General features: G+C 40.6%; 1 protein-coding gene across 1 annotated transcript in view; it reads left to right on the top strand.

The window, feature by feature from the left end:
• The window catches only part of LOC116888164 (integrator complex subunit 6-like), a 51471-nt gene extending 30803 nt beyond the window's left edge, over positions 1-20668 (top strand). Inside the window, exons 9-19 of the mRNA XM_032889487.1 lie at positions 2755-2887; positions 6632-6638; positions 7175-7215; positions 7604-7752; positions 10118-10336; positions 11567-11690; positions 13208-13350; positions 15165-15399; positions 17616-17990; positions 19266-19359; positions 19729-20668. Coding sequence (XP_032745378.1) covers positions 2755-2887; positions 6632-6638; positions 7175-7215; positions 7604-7752; positions 10118-10336; positions 11567-11690; positions 13208-13350; positions 15165-15399; positions 17616-17990; positions 19266-19359; positions 19729-19837 — 1629 coding nt within the window. The 3' untranslated portion in view covers positions 19838-20668. The remainder of the gene's footprint in view (positions 1-2754; positions 2888-6631; positions 6639-7174; positions 7216-7603; positions 7753-10117; positions 10337-11566; positions 11691-13207; positions 13351-15164; positions 15400-17615; positions 17991-19265; positions 19360-19728) is intronic.
• Positions 20669-23291: the final 2623 nt, after the last annotated feature.

The following is a 23291-nucleotide window of genomic DNA, read 5'->3' as shown; positions in this document are numbered from 1 at the left end:
CAAATTTGGCGATACTTATAGTGCTTTTTAAACATGCTATGAAATAAACAACACAGGCAAGCAAATAATTTTAGAAAGGAGGAAACATTAATGTACTGTACATTGGCATTTGTGGACGTAGAGTCTGAAGAAGTCATGTATTGGAGGATTAGTGGTTAGGTAGACCAGTTCATATCTATTTCCCAGATTAAGAGTCATTAACCTACAGGGTGTGATTCGATTCAGGTATGAGCAAGACTCCCAGCTCTTATTTTGAACTTGACAAATAAGGAGTCCTGAATATTTGGGGCCAAGAACCAGAAACTCTGAAATTACCTTCTCTATGAATATAATGCGATTAAAATATAGTTTTGTTAAACCCTACTGATGTGTAGACTGGGAATTTGCTTAGACGAGGAATGTGCAGAGATCCCGTTCCCTGGTTTTTCTAAGTACTGCACCGCAGGAAGAAACACTTGCTCACTGCTTAGCACAGTTGCCTGTGGAATTTGACTTGTAAAATTCTAGTCATGGCCTTTTTATTTGGATACAGCAAAAATCTTACATTATATTATAAGAATGTTTGTGCCATTACTGAACTATAAGACCACATACCGGGCAGTAAGTTTGGGGTTCTATTGACACAGGGAACTCTTTCAGACTTCCATCTGATTGGGTCTAAAATGTGAAACCACTATACACAGTACACATATACTACATGAGTTCTTTCAAGGTGCTCAGGCTAGAAGAGCAACAGGCTTAAATCAGGTGGAAAGAGTGAAGAAACAACATTTCAACTACAGAACTGAACAGAAGTCAAACAAGAAAGAGTCCATATTGTACACTTGGACTTTTCTATATAGATAACTCAAGTTACCTTCCTCTGTCAGAAGCCAGAATAATGTTTCCTCCTCCCATGTAAGAAACCAGAAAGGAACACGATTGGGTTTCTTGTAATGTAGACAACACCTAGGTCAAGGAGCAGAGGAGGACCAGCAACTCCCTCCTGTTCTTTTCTGGAATATTCACCAAGCTGTATACTTGTTTACTCCTAAAATTCTAGAAATGTGGACAATAGACGACTAACTTAATGATAGAAGGTTTGAATTTCTACCACAAAATTATATAAAATTACAAATCACACCTTTTTTCTTAAATACATTTTCTTTTCACTCCTTCACAGCATCTCAAATACCATCATCCTTGTCCTGACCATATACTAACCCTATTTGATTGATTTGTGTGACTGAAAAAAGAATAAACAAAGACCCAGGAAACTCCTCAGAACTGTTGTAGAGAAAGTTTTGAATCAAGCTGGAGGAAAGGCTCAGTCAGTAAAGTGTTTGCTCCCCCATCCATGAGGACTTCAGTTCGATCCCAGTACACAATGTTAAAAAAAGGTCCGTTGACTACATGTACCTTTAATTCTAGCATGGACAGGTAGAGACAGGAGGGAGCTCACTGGTCAGCCAGGCTGGCTCGAGGTTCAGTGAGAGAGTATGTCTCAAAAAATAAGGTGGAGAGCACTCGAAGACAACACTCAACATTAATCTCGAGGTCTATACACGTGCATATATATATATATATATATATATATATATATATATTTGCACACCTGTATATACACATGTACCTGCACATGCACACACATAATATTTCATTTTTCTTGATGTATCGTTTCTTCTTGTTCTTATGAAATAAATATGCCCTTTTTATTATAGTTACCTCTTTATATTAAAGTTTGAATTGCAACAAAAATCTAAAAGAATAATTTTCAGTACTGCTTGTGTTTTATGGAGCCATCAATTACATAACAGAAATTTCTTTTTTGATGGGGGGTTGTTCGTTTTGTTGTTTATCAAGACAGGGTCTCTCTGCATAGCCCTGGCTGTCCTGGAACTCACTATATAGACTACTTTGGCCTGAAGCTCACAGAGATCCACCTGCCTCTGCCTCGTGAGTGTTGTGATTAAAGTTGTGTACCACCACATTGTATATTTTTGTAATAACTAAATTTAAGAAGAATTTCCCGAACTCAGGTGCTATTGAAGAACTAATGTGGTAAATGGCTGTTGTTAAGGGAATCCTATGAAAGGTCTTTTAGAAGGGAGAGAACTAGGTCTCTAAAAGTTAATACTGGCTTCCCCATTTGGACCAAAGAGTCTAAACAAGGATCACAGATAAAGCATGATGGCTAGAGGACTCTGGCACAGTGTGTCAAGTGTGTGGAAGCTGACAATACAATACATACTAGCTCAGAGTCCAAAGAATATAACTAACATTCTAGCCTTTAAGTTCGGTGTAGCCAAGAGAATGCATTCCAGATTGAAAGAAAGCATCTCCTAGCTGCCTTGGGATTTTACACTAGTTCCTGTTTACTAATAGGTTACTCTACTAATGAGAATTCAGGACAATGCTAGTGTGTGTGAGGACGGCTTACATAGTCATATGAACGGCCCTGCTTTTTGGAATACTATTTAGCATCATTCTACTAAGCAAACGTATTTCCAGTCTTACTGATGTGTCCTGGGGGGTCTCTGAGTAGTTACCTGGTTACTGTACCATCTACTTTCCCTTGTAATATAATGATGGAGTGTCTATACTTTGAACATTCATATTGAAGCACTTTATTTTTACATAGCCCTATGCAAAAATACCTGGTCTATTTTTTGAGGTGTTGTGCCACAGATGTTGTTGTGGGGTGTTGCTATGCTCTTGGTTGTATGCAAAAGTGATTATTTGCCATAACTGTACATTGCCTCATGTTCTTCTTAGGTGTTTGTCACCAGCAGCTCAAAATACAATGAGCTTGGATATCCATTTGGTTATTTAAAAGCTAGTACAACTTTAACTTGTGTAAACCTCTTTGTGATGCCTTACAACTACCCAGTTTTACTTCCTCTTTTAGGTGAGTAAACTATCTGTTACTTAATCATCTTAAAAATATGGCAGAAATGCTAGGCAGATAAAAGATGAATAGGCATTTCAAATACCATCGGAGAACGACAAATACCAGCATAAGTAAGGGTATAAAAACTGATTTGGAAAGATAAAGCATCATTCTTTTTCATTTTTGTTTGTACAGCAAATAGAAGAGATAGATACCTGATCTTTGCTGCTCTTCAAAGTGCAAGCTCTATTAATCACCTTCCCTTCTCCATATTTAGTTTATCTGTAGATGAGACTGACTACCCTAGAAAACTAGTGTGTGTGTGTGTGTGTGTGTGTGTGTGTGTGTGTGTGTTACATGCCCGTGTGTATACATACTGTGAAGGCCGTAAGTTGATGTCATATCTTTCTGAATCACTTGATTGGCTGTATTGGTTTACAGGGATACCATACTACATTACCATACTACACAACATCCTGCTAGTTGTAAAGTTTTGAGTTTTTTGTTTGTTTGTTTTGTTTTTCTGGTGAGAGTTTCTAAATTTTTTGCATAAGAGATGAAGCATTTACAGAATTTGATCATGGTGCTACTGTCACTATGCAATGCACTGAAAAGGCAGTACTTTGTTGCTATTTAAGGAATTTAAAAGTAGGTCATCATGAATAAATCAGCATGGTGGCTCTGTGTATTTTAGAGACTTTATATTTTAGTGCAGTCTGAACATATCTTCTTTGTAACAGTTGCTACTAGTAGAAAGTATCTGATCTACCATAGACGATAGGAAGATTACAAATAAAGGGGCTGGGGCTTGCTGCACTTCCAGAAGAGGCCAGTTCGCCAGCTTACAACTATCTAGAACGCCAGTTCCAAGGACAGGGCACCCTCTACTGGCCTCTGAGAGCACTGCATGAACATGATGCACAGACATGTTGGCAAAACAGTCGTGCACATTAATAGAAATAAATACATCTTTCTTGGATTACTAACAAAATATGTTTCTATTTTGTGTACTCTCTCCCCTATCTTAAATATGATCTCAGTTTCCACAGATATATAGTAAAGAAAATGGTGTAACTTCTATTTAGACTGTAAACAATGTTAGAAGAATATACTTTTGGCCCATCTTATCGCACGAGGATTGACATACAAAAAGCTATATATAATAAAACATCACCACAATTTATGTCCTAAGCATGCTCTATTAATGTCTTTCAAAGATTTCTATTATTATTATTATTATTATTATTATTATTATTATTATTGTAACAAAAGCATTTACTATCGGATCTACTCCCTGAATAAAATTTCTGTTTACAAAATACTCTTGCTAGTGGATGGAACTTGGGGATTCTTATGGAAGAATAGGAGGAAGGATTGTGGCCCCAAAGAGGATAGGAACTGCACAGGAAGACCAACAGAGTCAACTAGTATGGACCCTTGGGGCTGTCAAATTCTGAACCACCAGCCAAAGAACATGCACAGGCTGGACCTGGGCCTCCCCACACATATGTAGCAGATGTGTGGCTTGGCCTTAATGTGGTTCCCGAACAACTGGAACAGGGCTATCCTAAAAGCTGTTGCCTGTCTGTGGAATATGTTCTTTTAGCTGGGCTGCCTTGTCTGGCCTCAGTGGGAGAGGACGTGCCTAGTCTGGCAGAGACTTAAAGTGCCAGAATGGAGGGGGAGGGGAGCGCTCATTCAGAGGAGAAGGGGAGGGGGAGTGGGTGAAGGATTGTGGGAGGGGACAACCGGGAGGTGGGCAGTGAATGGGATGTAAAGTGAGTAAGTAAAAACAATTAAATAAATAAAGACATTGTTACTAAGTATAGGCACTGAGCTGAAAGATGTTTCTTTATAGGAAAGGCAGGAGACACGTAAGGACAAATAAGGACACTCAACCATCCTTACTATTTCTGACAAAGCCAAATGCTCTGTCTAGAAGCTGATTTAGTCTATTGTCAGGTTTTTTTCACTGTCAGGGATCAAACACAAGCTCTTCAGCAGACTAGGCAAGTTCTCTCCTACTGAGCTACAGCCCAGCTCTTGTAGACTCCCACATAATTGTCAAATGACTTCAAGAAACAGCACAGTATAGCAGGGTTTCGCTGATTCCTGTTAAGATAGGAATGGGCTGTAAAGGGCCTGAGAGCTTCGGTCAGGGATCTTCTGATCCCTTCTGCTTTCTGCTACTCTACTGGAGAAGCACAAAAGACCTGCTTTTATGGCTTTGTAAATTTATTGAAATTCATTTCATCGGGAGTAAATAATTTATTAGGGCAATAAAGAGAAAAAAAGTATACAGTTGCTTTTCTTAAGCAAAGTGCCTCTTAAAGAATGGACCTATTTGTGGAGAATATATGTCTGTTTTTTCCTCTAAGTAAAATATTTACCTTATGACTTAAAGGAACAGTAGAAGATGGGTTGATACTGTGCTTTATAGTCTGTGTGGCGGTAGCTGGTGATGGCTGGGGAGACCATTTGGAATTATTAAGTTAGAAATCTTTTCTCACAGTGGAAGAAATAAAAGAGGATGTTTGGAAGTTTCATGCAGTATGCATAATGTGCATATTTAGGTTTCTAAAACAATTGTATTTGAATATTAAAAGACAGGGAACGTCTACATAGTAGAGGTAAATACCTCGAGTTATGTGGGTGCACATGGTGTTCAAGAGGCATGGTAAAGCACGCATAGTGCTGCATGCCTGTAATCCCAGCCGTCGGATGGCTGAGGTAGAAGGATCATGAATGAAGGGGGCCTGGCTGGGTACATTTAAATCTTATCTAGGTTACACAGTGAGACCTTAGCTCAAAAAAAAAAAAAAAAAAAATCAGAAACAGGACTGGGGTGTGCACACACCATGGCATCTGTGTGAGAAGTTGAAGAATGTTTTTTTCCTTTCCTGTGTGGCTCTGAGATTAAGCCAACACCATACCCATGCCTGAGCCATCACGGGCCCCACCCTGTATGGTTTCTTTGTTGGTTTAGTTCCCCTAACTCCCAGACCGGGGTTTCTCTGTAGCCCTGGCTGTCCTGAACACTCCTGTGATCAGGCTAGCCTTGATCAAGAGATCCACTTGGCTCTGCTGGGATTGAAAGGCCACGAGCCCTCATGTCCCTAGCCCATCTCTGGTTTTAAACAAAAGAGACATTGTTTATCAGCCGTGACTATGCATCACCAGTGAAAATTATTATATTAGAATAAAATGCATACAGCAGAGGTATCTCAAGTGGATCAAATCAATACTATATTTTAATATTTGTACCTTATGAAGTTTAGCAAATGGAAAGATAGGTGTATAATTGGTCATTGCCATTATTTAGATAGTAAGTAGATACGGCTAGAATCTATAGAGAAACTTATAATGAGTTAAACCCTAATAAACCATATCTAAAATCCAAAAATGCCTCATACCCCCTAGGTCCCAGATCATCCCATTACACAAGCATTGGACCATAGCTCTGTACCATATATCATTAAACTGAGGAATAAGCAACTTAAAGCTTAAATACAGTTCTTTGAATTAAGTATTCCTTTCCACCATATCAATTTTTTTTAAGTGTTAAATTGACCTGTTATAAGTTGGAGACCATTTTATATAACTTTGGTAGGTGTAACAGCCAGGAAAGATGAGGAGATAAATGCCAATGAGATAAATGTTCACCTAATGAGAATAAGATCTGATTTCTGGATGTTGGCTGTTTGATTTCAGATCTTGCAAGCTGTTTCTGGGCTAACATAATTACTTGATTTTGTGTTACAGATGACTTGTTTGAGTTCTGAAAGCAACCCCTGTAAGAAGATAACTGCCTCGCCTACTTTTTGCATGTGTTGTGTAATGTATATATGTCTATTTAAACTGTCTTGATGATTCATTGTCTTCTCCTGTAAGAAGATAACTAATTTACAAACATTTGTGCGTCATTGTCTTCTGGGCTTTGTATGTTTTAGAAGGTAACATGGCGGCACAAAAGAGCATTGTCTTTCTCTGTTTCCTTTATTTTAACTGCCATGGTCATTGTTGTAAACACATCTATGTTTCTCTTATTACAACTAACCTTACCCAAGTGTAATTCTGAAATGTAAGAACCAATAATGTCTCAATTCATGTACACCAACTTCCCTTTTGAACTCTAGAAGCTCAGTGTGGCATTTCAATCCTTAAATAAAATTTGAAAGAAATTATGATTCATTGTTGACAGTTAAATGCATCCTTGACACAACACGATGTGGAAGCATTCGCATTAGAGGGCATCCAAGGAGGAGAAATCATGGTTTGGGTTCATTCTGGTTGTTATACTTTGAGAAAACTAAGCATAAAGATTCTGAACTGGTCATGTAATCAAGGTGATCAAGGCCATTTCAAAGATCGTTGTCATAACTTAATGCCACCTTTCTAGAGGTTAAAAGGCAGAGTTTTCAGTGGGTCCATTGCTGGGAGGGGGAAGTGGGGCATGTTGCTATTTACCATGGCAAGTGTGGGCTCTGCAATGTGACGCAGTGGGAAGTGATTTGGTGATGGGGATTAAGACTGAAAGCAATGTACTTGTTTGCATTGGCTGCTCTTGGCTCTTCTTACCCACTCTCTTCTGATGTTTGTTCTGCTCCTTACTTCTCTGCTATTTTCATTGCCACTTTTTAATGTTCCATGTTTGGTTTTATGTGCAGCACCTTGACTTCTAAGAAATGAATCATGTCCCCTTGCCCCTTATAACTGAACTTTTGAGTATTTAAGATTTATTCTATTCTTACTGTTGTGTATTTTTTTTTATAGCCATTAAAGAAAGTACTAAGGATGATGGAGCTCCAAATCTGATATCAGATAATTTAGATTGTGGACTTAGTTACAGTGTTATCTCTTACCTTAAAAAACTCAGCCAACAGGTAGTATTGGTAAAAACGAACAAACCAAAATCCTTTTGCCCTCAGAAGTGCATTTTATTCTTTAGTGTAATTGTAACTTTCAAATTTAAATGTGTATATATCTCTACACTTTATGGATTAGTAATAATGTGATTCTCTATGGCTTCTAGCTTTACCATTAAACGCAGTTAAGGGTCTGTCAGTATCATCTGATGCTGGGCCATTTCTCCTTCTGCCTGCCAGTTTGTCTTGCCCAGATGCTGGCTTATAGTTTGTGGCCTAAGAGGGGCAGAGGCTTAACAGGATTCTCTTGTGGGTCACATTTTGTCTGTCCTCCAACTAGTTTCTCCTCGATTCACTTGGCTTGAGCATCCCCCTTTTGTAAGTCAGCACATCAGGGTCTGGTGTGATTCAATACTTTGCCCACTTTTCAGGCAGCATGTAAAGTAAGCTCTTATCCTCACATGCTAGCCCTTGGATAAATAGCTGCCTGCTTTTCCCTGGAGAAGGGGGCACACGAGACCAGTATTCTTCAACCTGGAGGGGGATAGACCCCAGGGGACCTGGAGAGTGGAGCTCTTCTTCCTCTCTTCTTGCCCTTATCCCTCCCTTTAGACCCCGCCTCATTCACCATTATTCAACTTGTCCCTTGCCTGCCCCTCTCTATTAGCACCTCATCTTCCACTCACCCCTCCTTATCATATTTCTCACTCTTACCTAGACCATTCTTGTAGGATGGAGATATTTGGAAACTACTATGCTAGAGCGCTATGGCCATACATTGTGTTGTGTAATAAATGAATGCAGCTGCTTTGTGTTCTTATTCACAAATGCATTTGGAGGTAGGGAGTGGCATTTGCAGCAACTACAGCATTTCAAGCTGGGCATGTTTGCAAATTTGGCCTTTAGAAAACTGAGTCGTAACCAAAGTGTCCGATCTCACTAAAGGACCTAGAGGGCTCCATAATTGGGATGCTGACACGCCTTGCTAGGAATGAGCAAAAACTTAAACCCACATTCTAAAGCTCACGAGAGCATACTAGTTTAGCATGCTCATAAGTGCAAGAGAAAACAAAGGCAAACCCCGACTTTCTACCTAACAAGTCTCCTAACTCCTAGGCCTCCCTGCTAATAGATGGTTGCTGTTGTAAATACCTTGGTTATTTATCTATTGATACGTTTTAAATTTGACATTTATGTTGGGCCTTTAAGGCTCTGTCAAGGTATGGCCACAAAGAAAGAAAAGTGAACAGAGTTGAAACTAAAGTGTGAGGACCTTCTGGGACACAGTGTATTCTTTTATTGAATGAGCTTTCAAGGTCATTCAAGAAAACAGACCCTTTATCTACTTCTGTCTCATGTCATGACTTAAGAATTTGCTTGAGTTCATATTTATATGAGCTCAAACATATATATATATATTATATTTTATATATATACAAAAGTTAGTTAGGGGAAAATAAATATTTCTGGCCAATCCTTAAAAAAATTAAAGTGGTTGGGTTGGGGATTTAGCTCAGTGGTAAAGCGCTTGCCTAGGAAGCGCAAGGCCCTGGGTTCGGTCCCCAGCTCCAAAAAAAAAAACCAAAAAAAAAAAAAAAAAAAAAAAAATTAAAAAATTATTGGGGGCTTATTGAACATTAATGGAATTTTATCTATTAGAAAAAGAAAAGATTGCTACTAATTTCTTATTCTCTAATTACTAATTTAATATCTATGTCACCATTGTTCCTTGAATCTTATCTTAGATGTATCTAAAACAAAAAATATGACAAAAACCCTGCTTTCATTCATTCAAGCAAAATCATTTGATAAAATGTCTTTTAAGGAGATTTCCCAATGTTAGTGATAAACTTTCTGAGTAGACATTAAAAGTCATTTGCTTAATATTTGTTCAGTTAAGCTTTAGTTTTATAAGACTTACTGAATAATCTGATTTTTTTAAAAAAAATCATTTTTAATGTTTTCAGCTGTAATACCAATCTATATATGATCTGAATGTAAACAATACTTTACATGTATAAGTACAGACTTTTAAATCTTTGTGTCTGGATCCAAACTGAATGAGTTGATTTCAATTAGATTTTGCAGTAACAAGATGTACTTTTTCATGCCTATGAATGAAATTCTTGCCCATGGTTTCTATTTTCTCCGTGAGTCGCTCATGGTTTTGACACTACGAAAGACACTTTGCATGAAGTCCTTTGTCTTTCCGGTCCCCTGTGTTTGCTGTGGGAGAACAGAGAAGCGTAGGGAGGTCACTTACTGTTTTTCTATGATTTGCACATGAAAACTGTTTGGTGGGGTTCTTAAGAGTATTTTTCTTAAAGAATAAAATGATGATGTGGTAGATATTTTCATAACATATTCTGTACTTCCATTTTAGACCAAACTAGAGTCAGAACGAATTCTAGCATCAGTGGGGAAGAAACCTCCCCAGGAAATTGGTATCAAAGTGAAAAATCACTCTGGAAGTGGCCTACCCTTGGCTCACAATAAGAGTTTTAGGAAACTGTTGAAAGAAATCATAGGGGAAAGCGCACCAAGACTCACAGAACTGAATACCAAAGAGTTTGCTGGCTTCCAAGTAGGACTCTTAAACAAGGTAAATTGTGATACTGAAAGATCAGGCTTGGGGATTGTGGATTTAGCTCAGTGGTAGAGTGCTTGCCTAGCAAGCGCAAGGCCCTGGGTCGGGTCCCCAGCTCCGAAAAAAAAAAGACAAAAAAAAAAAAAAAAAAAAAAAGAAAGAAAGAAAGAAAGATCAGGCTTATCCCACTGTATATTTGTTGTTTGTGCTGCTTTAGTTTGAAACAATGGCCTATTTTGGGGTCGTTTTTATTAATGTTGTTGTTGTTGTTGGTAGTAGTAGTAGTAATAGCAGTAGTAATAGCAGTAGTATTTTGGGTTTTTGAGACAGGGTTTCTTTGTGTAGCTCTGGCTGTCTGAAATCAGCTCTGTTTACTAGGCTGGCTGGCTTTGAACTCACAGAGATCCATCTGCCTCTGCCTCTGCCTCTGCCTTTGCTGGGATAAAATATATGCACCACCAGGCACGGCTTGGAGTTAGTAAATATTAACAAAGCCACTTCAAGATTCTTCTGCCAGCACATACAGGCATGAAATTAAATGTATAAGATACATTGGTTGGTAGGCATGGACAGTAAACAACTATCAAAAGGAAACTAGAAAGGAGACTGCAGGACGCAGGCAGATCCTCCAGCCCTGTGCAGATCTAGTGTCTATGACAGGAGTGGTAGCAGCAAGTAGTATGGGGATGGAGAGGCTCAGCTTGGGGAAAGCCTGAGGCAGATCACATGACACCTCTGGCCCAGGCTTTTTACTGGAGGAAGTGAAGGTGCTCAGAGCAGCTGGGCCCTCCTCTCCGCTCTTCTCAGTCCCTGGCTGAGGGCAGCCTGGCTCATGGGGCTGAAGCAGGCTCCAGGGGCACTGCAACTGGGCCCAAAGCCAGTTTCCCACACTGTGCAGTCAGCAGTTGCAATCTTGTGGGGAGATGGCTGCATTCCGCCTCACTGCCTGCTCGGGGAAGAGATACACGTTACAAGCAGTAGGAGTGCAAGGCAGCTGCAGGTACACGTAAATCCTGGCATTCGGAATTCTAAATAATACACTTGAAAAACTGATATTCCTAGTGGCTTTAATGACTTATGGCTGTGTTAGCATTCAGAACAATAAACAAGTTTTCTACTGGACCAAATGGTTCCACACAGTTGTATTAAACATTGTACTCTTCAGTAAGACTTTAAGAGGGTTAGGTATCACATATATTTATTTAAAAGCCTTAGGAGTGACTGAGATTGTTTTATTTGAAATAGGATTTGAAACCGCAGACATATAGAAATGCTTATGACATTCCACGAAGAGGACTTTTAGACCAATTGACCAGAATGAGATCCAATCTGCTGCAGACCCGGAAGTTTATTGTTGGACAGGATGAAGGTAAGTGAACAGTGGCTCACTTTTCATGAGGAGAACAGCAGATATGACTCCCATGAAAGTCTTCATTGCAGAATGATTTTGTGATGTGTTTATGTGGACAAAGTTCACACTCAAACTCTACATGTCCTCAGTTTTCATTCCCCTCAAGTTTCCTACCCCTCAAGGCAGGTACTACATAGTAATCAGCATCCCAGACCACCGGGGCTATTCTTCTGTGTGGTCATTCAAGCAAACCTCAGAAGCTCACGGGATAGAGATTGATTTATGCCCATTTGAAGAGCAGGCATTTTAATAGCTTGCTCGAGCAGGTTTAGCCCACTGGAAAGTTCCAGAACTTGGGTCTGTCAGATTTCCAAACCTTTATACTCAGATATTGATTGTGCCCAGCCTGCTAGGAAAAAGTCAGTAAAAATCTGCTCTCCATGAGAGTAATGAACTCTAGTAATGTACAGGAATATTGTGACTGTTTACAATTTTTATTTATTCTATTTTGTTAATTTTGAATGGGAGTCAGGGGCTGGAGAGATGGCTCAGTGGTTAAGAGCCCTGACTGCTGTTCTTCCAGAGGTCCTGAGTTCAATTCCCAGCAACCACATGGTGGCTCACAACATCTGTAATGAAATCTGATGCTGTTTTCTGGTGTGTCTGAGGACAGCTAAAATGTTTTTTTTGAATGGGGTAACTGATCCACGGAGATGAACAAACCCCTAGCCAATTCTCTGGCATTATAAGTGTGTGTGTGTGTGTGTGTGTGCGTGTGTGTGTGTGTGTGTGTGGAGAGGGAGAGAGAGGAGAGAGAGAGAGAGGGAGAGAGAGAGAGAGAGTTGGACATGGGCGTGGTTGCTCAGCACGCAAGAGCCTGAGGCTGGAGAAGTCTACAGATTTGAGGCCAGCCTCTGCTACAAAGTGAGAATCTTCCAGAAAATAGAGAGAGGGGCTGTAGAGGTGGCACAGCAGTTAAGAGCATTGGCTACTCTGAGAAGAGACCCAGGTTCGGTTCCCAGTACCTACAACAGGGGCCATACATAGACAGTTGCACTGTCCATGACTTCAACCCCAGGGGACCTGGAACCTTCTTCTGGATTTTTCAGGCACTAGGCATGTATGTAGTGTACATACATGCATGCAGGCAAACATATACATGAAATGAAAAGAAATTTTTTTTTTTAGAGAACCAAGAATCCCAGAATACCATGGAGTCTAGGTGCTTCAAAAGAGAGAAAGTACACAGAGTTTTGAACTCAAGTGGTGGTATGCACGAAGCCAGACCATTCTTAAGTGGTCTGGGAAGTAAAGAAGTTGCTTTGGTCCTTGTGAAGTGAGTCTGCAGGCACTATCGTAACTGCAGACCACTGATCGATATAAACAACGATGATGTGAGATGTTGGAATACTAGATTTATGATTTCAGACTATAATGCCAAGCTATACGCTGCTGAGACAGCTATGATAATATCCTTTCAAAAGGCCCATATACTTCAGCTGTAATTATCAGTTTCTCTGCTGGTGATTTTACAGATTCACTTCATAGTGTCCCAGTTGCACAAATGGGTAACTATCAGGAATATCTAAAGATGCTGGCTTCTCCGCTTCGAGAGATCGATCCAGATCAACCGAAACGACTGCATACTTTTGGCAATCCATTTAAGCAAGATAAGAAGGTAGTGTACCTATTTCTGTGTCTGTGATATTTTTTTTGCTATAACTTTTTTGGTTTTAGCCAGATGTATACAAATCAGAACTAAATATGACACCAAAACTTCTGTGTGGATTGAAAGTGGAGTCTCCTAATGCAAGCTGTATTGGTTGAATAAAATAATAGTTGTCATTTGTAGAATAATGCATTTAGGACTTGGTGTTTTAAATGATTATGTTTGCAGCCAGAGCTGTTTTGAAAGCTCGCATTTACTCTATAATAAGAAATCTAGGCCTAAATTAGCTGTCAGAACACTGTGATGTGGCTGATAAAGCCAGGATTGGAGCCTACATCTTTCTGGATTCACATTTGATATTCATTCATCCTACCACACACTCATTCTTTTGATATGGAGAATACCAAGTCTTTCCTCCTTTTCCATGATCAGCTCTATACTGCTCTACTGAAATAGTGATAGGTATGTTCCAGCAGCTATGACTGTACTATTTGGTGTCACTCTGAGTTATTACAGAGTTTTAAATGTGAGGGGTGTGTGTGTGTGTGTGTGTGTGTGTGTGTGTGTGTGTGTGTGTGTGTGTGTGTAATTACTGACTTGTTCATTTAATGATGAAAAGAAGTGGGATTACATTACACAATTCTTTCTATAGGTGAGCATGAATAGAAACCATGGATATATTCTCTATCTCTCTTTCTCATAAAACTGAACTAAAAAGTATTCCAACTTATGCCAATCTTTAATTAACTGAAGTTTTTCATCTTTTTGTTGTGCCTTGATTTTTTTCCTGTAACACTGGGGTAATAATCGCACCAGACTGACAGAGCTTTGTGGGATATTGAGTTATACACCTATACTGTTCAGAATATTACTGAGCATGTACTAAACGCTTGGTAAAAATGCTTTGCCTTGTTTTGCATGGCTAATGGGGGGAGAACATCCTTTAGAAAGATAGTTTTGCCATGATTTTTTCCAAGTTCTAAGGCACGTTATTGGGCTGTCTGTGATACCTTTTACCTAAGATAAGGTATCGCTCATTCCCATTTTCACCTGTTCTCAAGAGGAAACGGCCCCTCACTTTCTGATGAGTGCCAAGGCAGACAGGCATATTTGAATCTGTATTTGAGGTTGCGTCTGAGGGAATTCTGTTCTCACATCTGCCTACTATTCACCACCCACCTGCACTGCTCTGTACAGGAACCATCAGTGTTTCTTAAAGTCTTAAAAAGGGTTAGAACCAGATGGTTTTTATACTACTAAAAAGCTTGGCCGCGGTGCCAGAAAGATGGCTCAGCAGTTAAGAGCACTTGCAGAAGACCTAAGCTTGATTCCTGACACCCATATTAGGTGGCTCAGTACCTCACTACCTCGCTACCTCACTACCTCACTACCTCAGTTCCAGGGGCATCTGATGCCGTCTTTCGTTTCTCTGGGCACCTACACACGCTGTGTGCACAATCATGCATGTGTGTACACACATACCTTTCTTTTAAATGTACAGGATGACTATGGTTTCTCTCATTTCGGTCATTTTTGAGGCTATTAACCTTGGACAAAAACCTGCATGTTAGTTGTCTCCTTGTTCCACTTAGAAAGGATTAAAATTGGGTTGCATTTTCTGATAACAGCGTTCTTACAGGGATTGTACTTAAGGTTAATCTAAATGGCGCAGTGCGTGGCTAACGAAGTGTGTGTATCAAAAGTGCTTGAATGAATATTTTGTTTGCCTTATGGAAGTTGAACTTCTGTTTTAAATGAAATTTGTCCATTTATTTATTTATTTATTTATTTATTTATTTATTTATTTATTTATTTATTTTTAGGGAATGATGATCGATGAAGCAGATGAGTTTGTAGTAGGGCCACAAAACAAAGTGAAACGTCCTGGAGAACCCAACAGTCCTATGTCATCTAAGCGAAGGCGGAGTATGTCCCCGCTGTTGAAGAAACCACAAATACCACCTACTGTACCTAACCATGTGGGCGGAAAGGGACCACTCTCCACCTCGTGGTTCCCATCTTGTCCAAACCTCATAAAACACACCTTTGTACATCCAGGTATAGCACAGTGGTTGTCATTTCCTTATGGCTCCTAGAGGACTAACATGTTAAAAATGTCATTTTCCTTTGTACTTCTATATTTATTTTTTGTTAATAAGCAAACCATTATTAAAGCTTCTGTGGTACTAGCACAATAGATCTTATGGGGAACAGAGACCCTGATTCAATGATCTTGGCCATATGAGTGGAGAAAAAGTTCTATAATTGCATAGAAATTAATGTAATATTAGTCACATAATTAGTGAGTAATACATGCTTAGTAAGTATCCTCATGGTGACTAGTACAGAAATGAGGAGCTCTGAGCAAGTCTGCTTGTAACCATTTGGATCAACTTCAAAGGTTGAGGAGATGAGCCAGGTTTTTAAGTGGGTAGAGCAAGGGTGCTCAGTATTAAGAGTTTGGATCAGCAGTTGTTGTCAGCTATTCATGACTGAACTGGTATAATCTGGGGTCTGCCTCCTTGACCCCACTGGAACAACCCTCAAGGTCACCAGTGTTTTCTATGCACTGCCATTCCTTCTCAATAGTGTTTGGCTGCATTATTCATGCCCTCCTGTATGGAAACCGATTTCTCTTCTGACCAGGAGTGACTCTATCTTTTACTGTTTGTTCCCTCTCACAGTTTAATCCTGGGACCTCACCTTGCTGTCGTCTCCTATGTGGCCTTGGGGCTTTAAATTTGGTTTCTATATGAACAGGTCTCAACATTTCTATCTCTAGAATACAATTTATTCCTCTGGTCTCAACCCTCTATTTAACCATGGACATAGTGTCTCCATCTTGGAGCCTAGTAGATAGCCATGTTTTATGTGTTACAACTAAATGCCTAGCTTTGCCTCTCTCTAGAACAGCTCTCCTGGCATCCTTCTGTGTGGCAGTTAATGAGATTATCCCTCACTCCACTGGAAGAGCCATATAGCACCTTTAAAGCTTGGTAAAGTCGAAGACCCTTAGTGTAACCAATGCTATGTTCTAGCGTCAAGTAATCGCCTTAAGGTCACTGAATCAGAGTCGGGAAGAATTGGGTATCATTTATTCTCAAAGCCAGTCATTTGCTGGCTTGTGGACACGTAATTATTTATCCAATGGTTCAGGTGACAAACTCCAAAACTACCATGAATTTTAAAATTGTCTTTCTTCCACTAACAAGATGGGGTACTCTGACCCTCAGTTTGATCCCTGTATTTTACTGTTTGTCTTTTATTCCTTCACTTTATGCTTGCGTGACTTTTCGCCAAGCCATGATTCTTAGATGGTCCCCCTGCTTCCCATTCTTGTTTAATTCTTACCTATCTTCTCTCTCAACTTGAAGCCAGAGTGAAGGTGTCAGCAGATAAATAAAGCATGCTGTATCCATACAGAGAATATGTCCTCCACCTTCCTCAGCACTCACAGTACAGCCTGAGTACTAACCCTGGCCCACATAGCTCACATGGCTGACACCACAAGTTCCGTGATACCCTCCGCACCTTCACGCCCTGCGCCTGGCTTACCCCCCTGTATCTCCTGCCTTTGATACAACCTGGCATCCTCCCAAAAGGTCCTGCCACCACCTGGCAGCCCTGGAGGCTCCCTCCGACGTTCCTGCTTTCATCCCCTGCTTACGTCTTTCCTCAAATGAGAGCAGTTAGGAATGTTGGTTGCTGACTATGTGGTTCCTCTCTGATGTCCCCGTGACACTGCAGGTTCTATAACAGCAGCCTTAGCTCTGCTGCTTTCTGCTGGCTGCTGATTCCCAGCTCCTCCTGCCCTGGAGCCTGGCGCAGCAGAAGTTAAGTAATTACAGATAGGCATTTGCTTAGCAGGTCGGAGCACAGTGTTTATTCAGTCCCAGTAGGCATCTGAATTTGCTCAGGTTATTTGGTGTATACCGGAGTCAGAAGGTGGCATTCAGAGGTTGGGTGGATTTAGACTCACTAGTGGGTAGCTGTTTACATATGACTTTGAAGCATGCAGGTTGACATTAAGCCGTGAGCACCAGGGACCTATGGGTGCTTATTAGTATATTGGTTTCTGCATTCATAGTGGGGCGAAGGAAGAAGGCCGTGTTACATTCCTGTGCTCGATTTGAATAGTCTCAAACCTCAGTCCACTCTATTGGGTTCTTCGATGAAATCAGTCATTTCCTTGAAACTGGGGAGCATGGAGATATACTAGTGGGACCGACATGATGTATTCACTTGACAGCTCAACTTCTTAACTTGTTTTCCAGACACTGCTGTCATTCATGATACCCATGAAGAGAAGATGGAAAATGGGCAAAGCCCAGCTGACGGCTTCTTATTAAAATCTGCTCCGGCAGAGTTTATGAATGTGTCAGGAGAAGGCCTTATACCCAACCAGTTGGATTCTCTATCTGATGACTTTACTGGTCTCAGGAAAGATGGATTCATTCACAAACCTGGTAATAATATCCTTCTAGGAGGAGCCAAAACCTGCAATCTTTCTGTAGATGACCAAAAAATCACAATGGCATCAGCTTTGGAAACGGTGCCAAATTCAATGCAAATCACTCCTGCGATGGCCCAAGGCATCAATGCTGACATAAAGCATCAATTAATGAAGGAAGTTCGGAAGTTTGGACGAAGTAAGTAGCGATGAAATATCCGTAAATAATGCAATGAACGGTCCTGCTTGTTGTATGATTCAGAGATTTTTGTAGTTGATTTTGAAACAGTCTCTCATACAGCTTGGGTTGGCCTTGAACTCACGATGTGGTTCAGACTGGTGATAATAATTGATCTTCCTGCCTCCACCATAGTGCTAGGATTACAGGTATGTGCTACCACAGCTGATTAGCATGAGCTAAGGATTGGACCCAGGGCCTCACGCTTGTTAGGCAGGCCCTCTATCAACTGAGCTATATCCTCAGGCCCAGAATAGAGTCTTAACATGCTTTTCTTGGTTAATTTGGGGCTTTCACGTAACTTCAAAGTGATTCTTCTAGCCTTCACTTACAGCAACCTCATTTTGCTGCTGTAACAAGTGAATCAGACCATCCATAGCTTCAGACAGCACCAACTGATCACTGTACAGCTCTGGAATTCACAATGTGGGATACATTTTCACTGGACTAAAGCGAAGGCAAGCTAACAAGCCAGTGATCCTTATAGGAATAAAGGCAGGATCCACATCCTGGCCTTCTCTGGCTTCTGAAGGCTGCATTTCGCTGTGCCTATGGTCCTGCCCTGCGTCCTGTCAGCAGCACGACCCTGCTCTGTCCCCTTTGCTGCCCACTTCTGTTACTGACTTTTCTTCCTGATCTTTAAATATTCATTTTCATTAATTCTTAAAGAGATCTCTACAATGTATTTCCATCCTGTTCATCCCCAGCTCTCCCCAAACTCCCTCTTAGATCCACCGCACTTCTCCCCCCCTCCCCGACTTCCTGTCCTTTTCTTTTAGTAACTAGTTGAATCCACCATGTACTCCTGGGTGTCAGGCCATCCAGTGGAGCACAGTCAACCTACCAGGAGCCATACTCAAAGAAAACTTCCAGAAAACAACGGCCCATACTGCATCTTAAAGGGATACTTGTGGTCACATTGAAACCCTGTGTGTAATCCTGGAAAACTCAGTATGCAGAGCCTAATTCTATCAGCGTATAATGCATATGTGATAATATGTTCACAGGCTTCAGAGATTAGGGCAGTCTGGGGCAACCAGTGTTCAACTTACCTCATTTGAATACTGTTTATAAGGATTTCCTTCATAAGTATTTGCAGACATTTTGACTTTTCATGTTTAACCTACCAGGCATACTTAGGACTTCCTCCCCATAAAGAACGATTTCTGAGGATGCATGATGGTTGTTATTTTTCATGCATATTTTTATAACACTGGATTTTTGTAATATCACCAGAGTATGAAAGGATTTTCATTTTGCTTGAAGAAGTGCAGGGACCTCTGGAGATGAAGAAACAGTTTGTTGAATTTACCATCAAGGAAGCTGCAAGGTGGGCATAAACAAAACTTCTAAAGGTTTTCTAATTGCTTTGGGTTCTATTTTTCTTTATTTTAATTTAATAGTAGGATCCAATGAAGGACAAAGAGGGGGATACATTCTATTTTGACCTGTGAAAGCATTTGTTCTACTCATAGGTAAGGCTGCTTCCTGCAGTGTTCAGATGGATGCTACCAGAGTCCTGACTCATGGGTCCTGGCTAATGTATGTGTGCTCCTTGGATTGGCAGGCCCAGTGGCTAAGCCCTACTCTTGCCATGAGGATGATTTATACTCCCTTTGACCTATAGGCTGCATAACACCCCACACACTGTTCAGTTGTCTGTGGCACTTATGGTTACAATATGTCTTTTTATCTTCAGGTTTAAAAGAAGAGTCTTAATTCAGTACCTTGAGAAGGTACTAGAAAAAATAGATTCCCACCACCTTCTTAACAATGTGAATCACATCAACAGCAGATCATCATGTTAATGGCAAGCCAAGTGAGGAAAAAGAACAGCTTTTTTGTGTTTTCAGATGCAATGGGGTGTAACCGAAGCCCTCTTCAATGTTTGAGTGACAGAGCGACATAAGTCAGGCTATGAGAAAGCTCTTGACTAGAGCTTTTAGCAATTATCTGGAAGGAAGATCTGGGCTTTTGCCTTAAGAGTTATGGTTGGAAATATTTTTTTCATTTTGTTGTTCATTTTTCCAATTAGGAAAAGTGATGCTAGGCCACAGAGCACTGCTGCTCCCTACTACAGCTAGTAGAGTTCACTCATTTGGGCTTTGCCATCCCAGGCGCTTTCAGAGTGAGTAGGGGCTGGCCACCTGCGAGGTGAGCACTACCTACTGTCCTCACTGTGTCCTATAGAACTCGTAAGCATAGAGAGTCCACGTGGTGATCATGTGCTCAATGAACTTTTCAACAATCCCTAGCTGTGCCTTTTAAACCATGCAATATTCAGGATAGTTGGAATGAAAGAGTGAAAAGCTGCTATTTCGGTAACTTACTTCTCTCTGGGAAAGGGCAGGGGAGTCAGCAAACCGTCTACCTCGAGTGCTCTTCCACTCTGTCTGAGGCTGCACTAACCTCTGACATCTGTTCCTGCATGTGACAACAGAAAGCCTTCAGGTGGACTTGTACATGTTTGTGCTTTGGAAGCACTAAAAGGAAAAAATAATATGTATATTTTCTTCGCTGTTTATACAGAAGTTTATATGGAGCAGTATTGTTGTTTTTATTTGTAAAAGTGTAAGTGATCAAAGAGATTTTCACTTTGCATATATGAAATAAAACCATTTTATTATTTTTCAAAGCTACATTTCGAGGTGTGTGTCTCTTGTGTATGTCCTTTCAGAAAACGAACAAGCAAACTGCACACCACCAAACCAATGAACCTGCTAACAAGAGGACCCATAAGATGGTTTAGCAAGGACAGGCCGTTGCCACCCAAGTCTGATTCCTAGGAAGCACGTGGTGGAAAGAGAGGACCAACTCCCAAAAGTTGTCCTCTGACTTCTGACACACACTGCAGTAAATCACATGTGTGCACATACATAAGCAGGCAAATAAATGTTTTTTTTTTAAAAATTGTTGACAAAGAAGTTGAACGTAGAAACATAACTCACAGGATTGACTGGTGTTATTAGAAGGGTGTGGGGAGGCCAGACCCTCCCAAATACAAGTAATTGGGGAGAGAAAAACCCCAAAATCAAGTTTGTTGGGAATCTGGAATATAGCCTAAGGGTTTTTCTCTGCCTTTGTCCGTTGAGAATTTCATACATGTATTTTGAACATATTCACCCCTGCCATGACCTCCCATTATTCCCTCTCGGCCATGCACCATCTGTTGCCAAACAATTTTGAAGTTTCATTTTTTTCTTCTTTACCCATCAAGCCCAGTATGTGTTGCCCAGCTGGTCATGGGGGTGGGGCCTGCCGTGGTATGTGGTCAGCCTATCAGGAGTCACATCAGTAAAGAAAACTGCCTCTTCCTCTGCCAGCAATGAGCAAATGCTAGCAGCTCCTCACTAGTGGAATTCCATGTCTACCTTTGCCACTCTGTGCTGGAATTTTTGTCTGTTTAGAGCTTGTACAGGTCTTCTAGATGCTGTCACGGTTGCTATTAGCTCGTATATGTGTCTGCCCTGTTATGTCTGAGAACTGTTTCTTCAGTATGATGAGCTACATCTAGCTCTCACAGTATCTACCAGAATCCCCTTTCATCAAAGATCCCTGAACATTTTGGGCAGGTGTATTAGGACTAAGCATTCCAGTCTCTTATTCTTTGCATGTTAACCACTCCAGTATCATTCTGTGAAGTGCTATCTACTGCAGTAAACTTCTCTGATGAGAGACATACAATCTATATTACATATTAGCAATGTCATTAGGAGTCCTTTCTATACTGTGTCCATCTAGCAGAATAATAGTAATTGATTCTTTCCTAGAGCCTCTGATGTATCTAGCCACAGGTTCTTGACTACTTGGACAATGCCAGGTATGGGTCCTTTCTCATGAAATAGCCTTGGATCTGATCAGAAAGTGATGGATACATACATGCCCTTATTGCACCAGTAGGCATATCTTGTCAAAACAGTTCTTGTAGTTTGCATGGTTCACACCTAAGTGTGATTGATGATGGCTTCTCTCCTGTAGCAACATGCATAGCATCCTCTAGCACCGTGAACACTAGCCAACAGGGATAAAGCTTCCATTTGAGTACCAGCTTGATTGTTCCATGTTCTGTGACTTTAGCAATAGGATCTTAGTTCTGGAGGACAGCATTAAAGACCATAGTCTATACTACTTGGAAGTCTATGTCATCCCATTGAGCAACAACTCAAAAAGAGGTAGCTGTTGTTTCGAATTTTCCTTCCAGATTGAGAAATTCCAGCATGAAGGGAAGCGCTTTAACAGAAGTTAAACGATTCAAAATAGCTTCAGGAAATCCCCCAAACTGGCCAGATTCACTAGGCTCCTCCTTCAAGAGTAAACAAGACGTTTGAGAGTCACTCTCACACAAGACAAGCTGCAAAGAAAACCCTGAGACCAGACCAGATGCCTGGAAGACTGAGGCAATTTGGAAAGGACTCTGCCCAACCTGTTGAGCTGCCTGTAGGCTGTGCAGTGAGCTCCAGGTTCCCAGCTTTGTGAGCTGTCAGTCATGCTGGGGTGGGCTTTGGTGATGCAGCTGTTGTTGAGTTAGTTCTGCTCCTGTTAGTAACCTCTCACTCATATTTCCATAAATAACCACAATAAAACTCATGGTCCACCAGGTTGAACTTCAGTGGTATCTGTACTTTGGTCTGTCATGGAATACCCATCTGGAGTGAATAGATGTGTGTGTAACATCCCCCCAGGAAAAGTCTTGTCACACAACAGCAACCTATTTTTGGTACTGGAGTTTTGATTTGCTAGTGTGAGGTGTTTGGTTGGAGAATTGTCCCTGGTTTATAATAACCAAAGTGAAAGTGGAATAATGTGAAAAGCCGTGAAAACAGTAGGAGAGCTCTATGCTGTCTCAACCTACACTTGACCAAGCCCTTTCAAAATTACAGCCATGGTTTTGAAGATGGCATACATAGTGACTGGATTTATTACATCAGATGTCTTAGATATCAAAAGAGCTGAAGAAAAACAGTCCAATAAAAGCAGGAAGGTAAGGTGTAAACAGAGATAATGGAAATATGTAAACATAATGAGAGGAAACGAATAGAGTATGAACCTGAAAATATAGAAACTGACATGGAAAACCCCTAAACGAGTTCAATAGCAGATTTTAGCAGACAGGAACTTGTGAACTTGAAGATAGGTTGATTAAACTTATCCAATCTGAGGAGCCAAAAGAAACTGGCAATATGGAAGTAAAAAGAGCAGAGGATATAGCTATCAAGAGACCTGGATTCTGAGCCTTAGCACCAAAACATAACCAAAACCAAG

This window comes from Rattus rattus, chromosome X (genome assembly GCF_011064425.1).
Source record: "Rattus rattus isolate New Zealand chromosome X, Rrattus_CSIRO_v1, whole genome shotgun sequence".
Classification (NCBI taxonomy): domain Eukaryota; kingdom Metazoa; phylum Chordata; class Mammalia; order Rodentia; family Muridae; genus Rattus; species Rattus rattus.
This window is presented reverse-complemented; position numbering and strand designations above follow the sequence as displayed.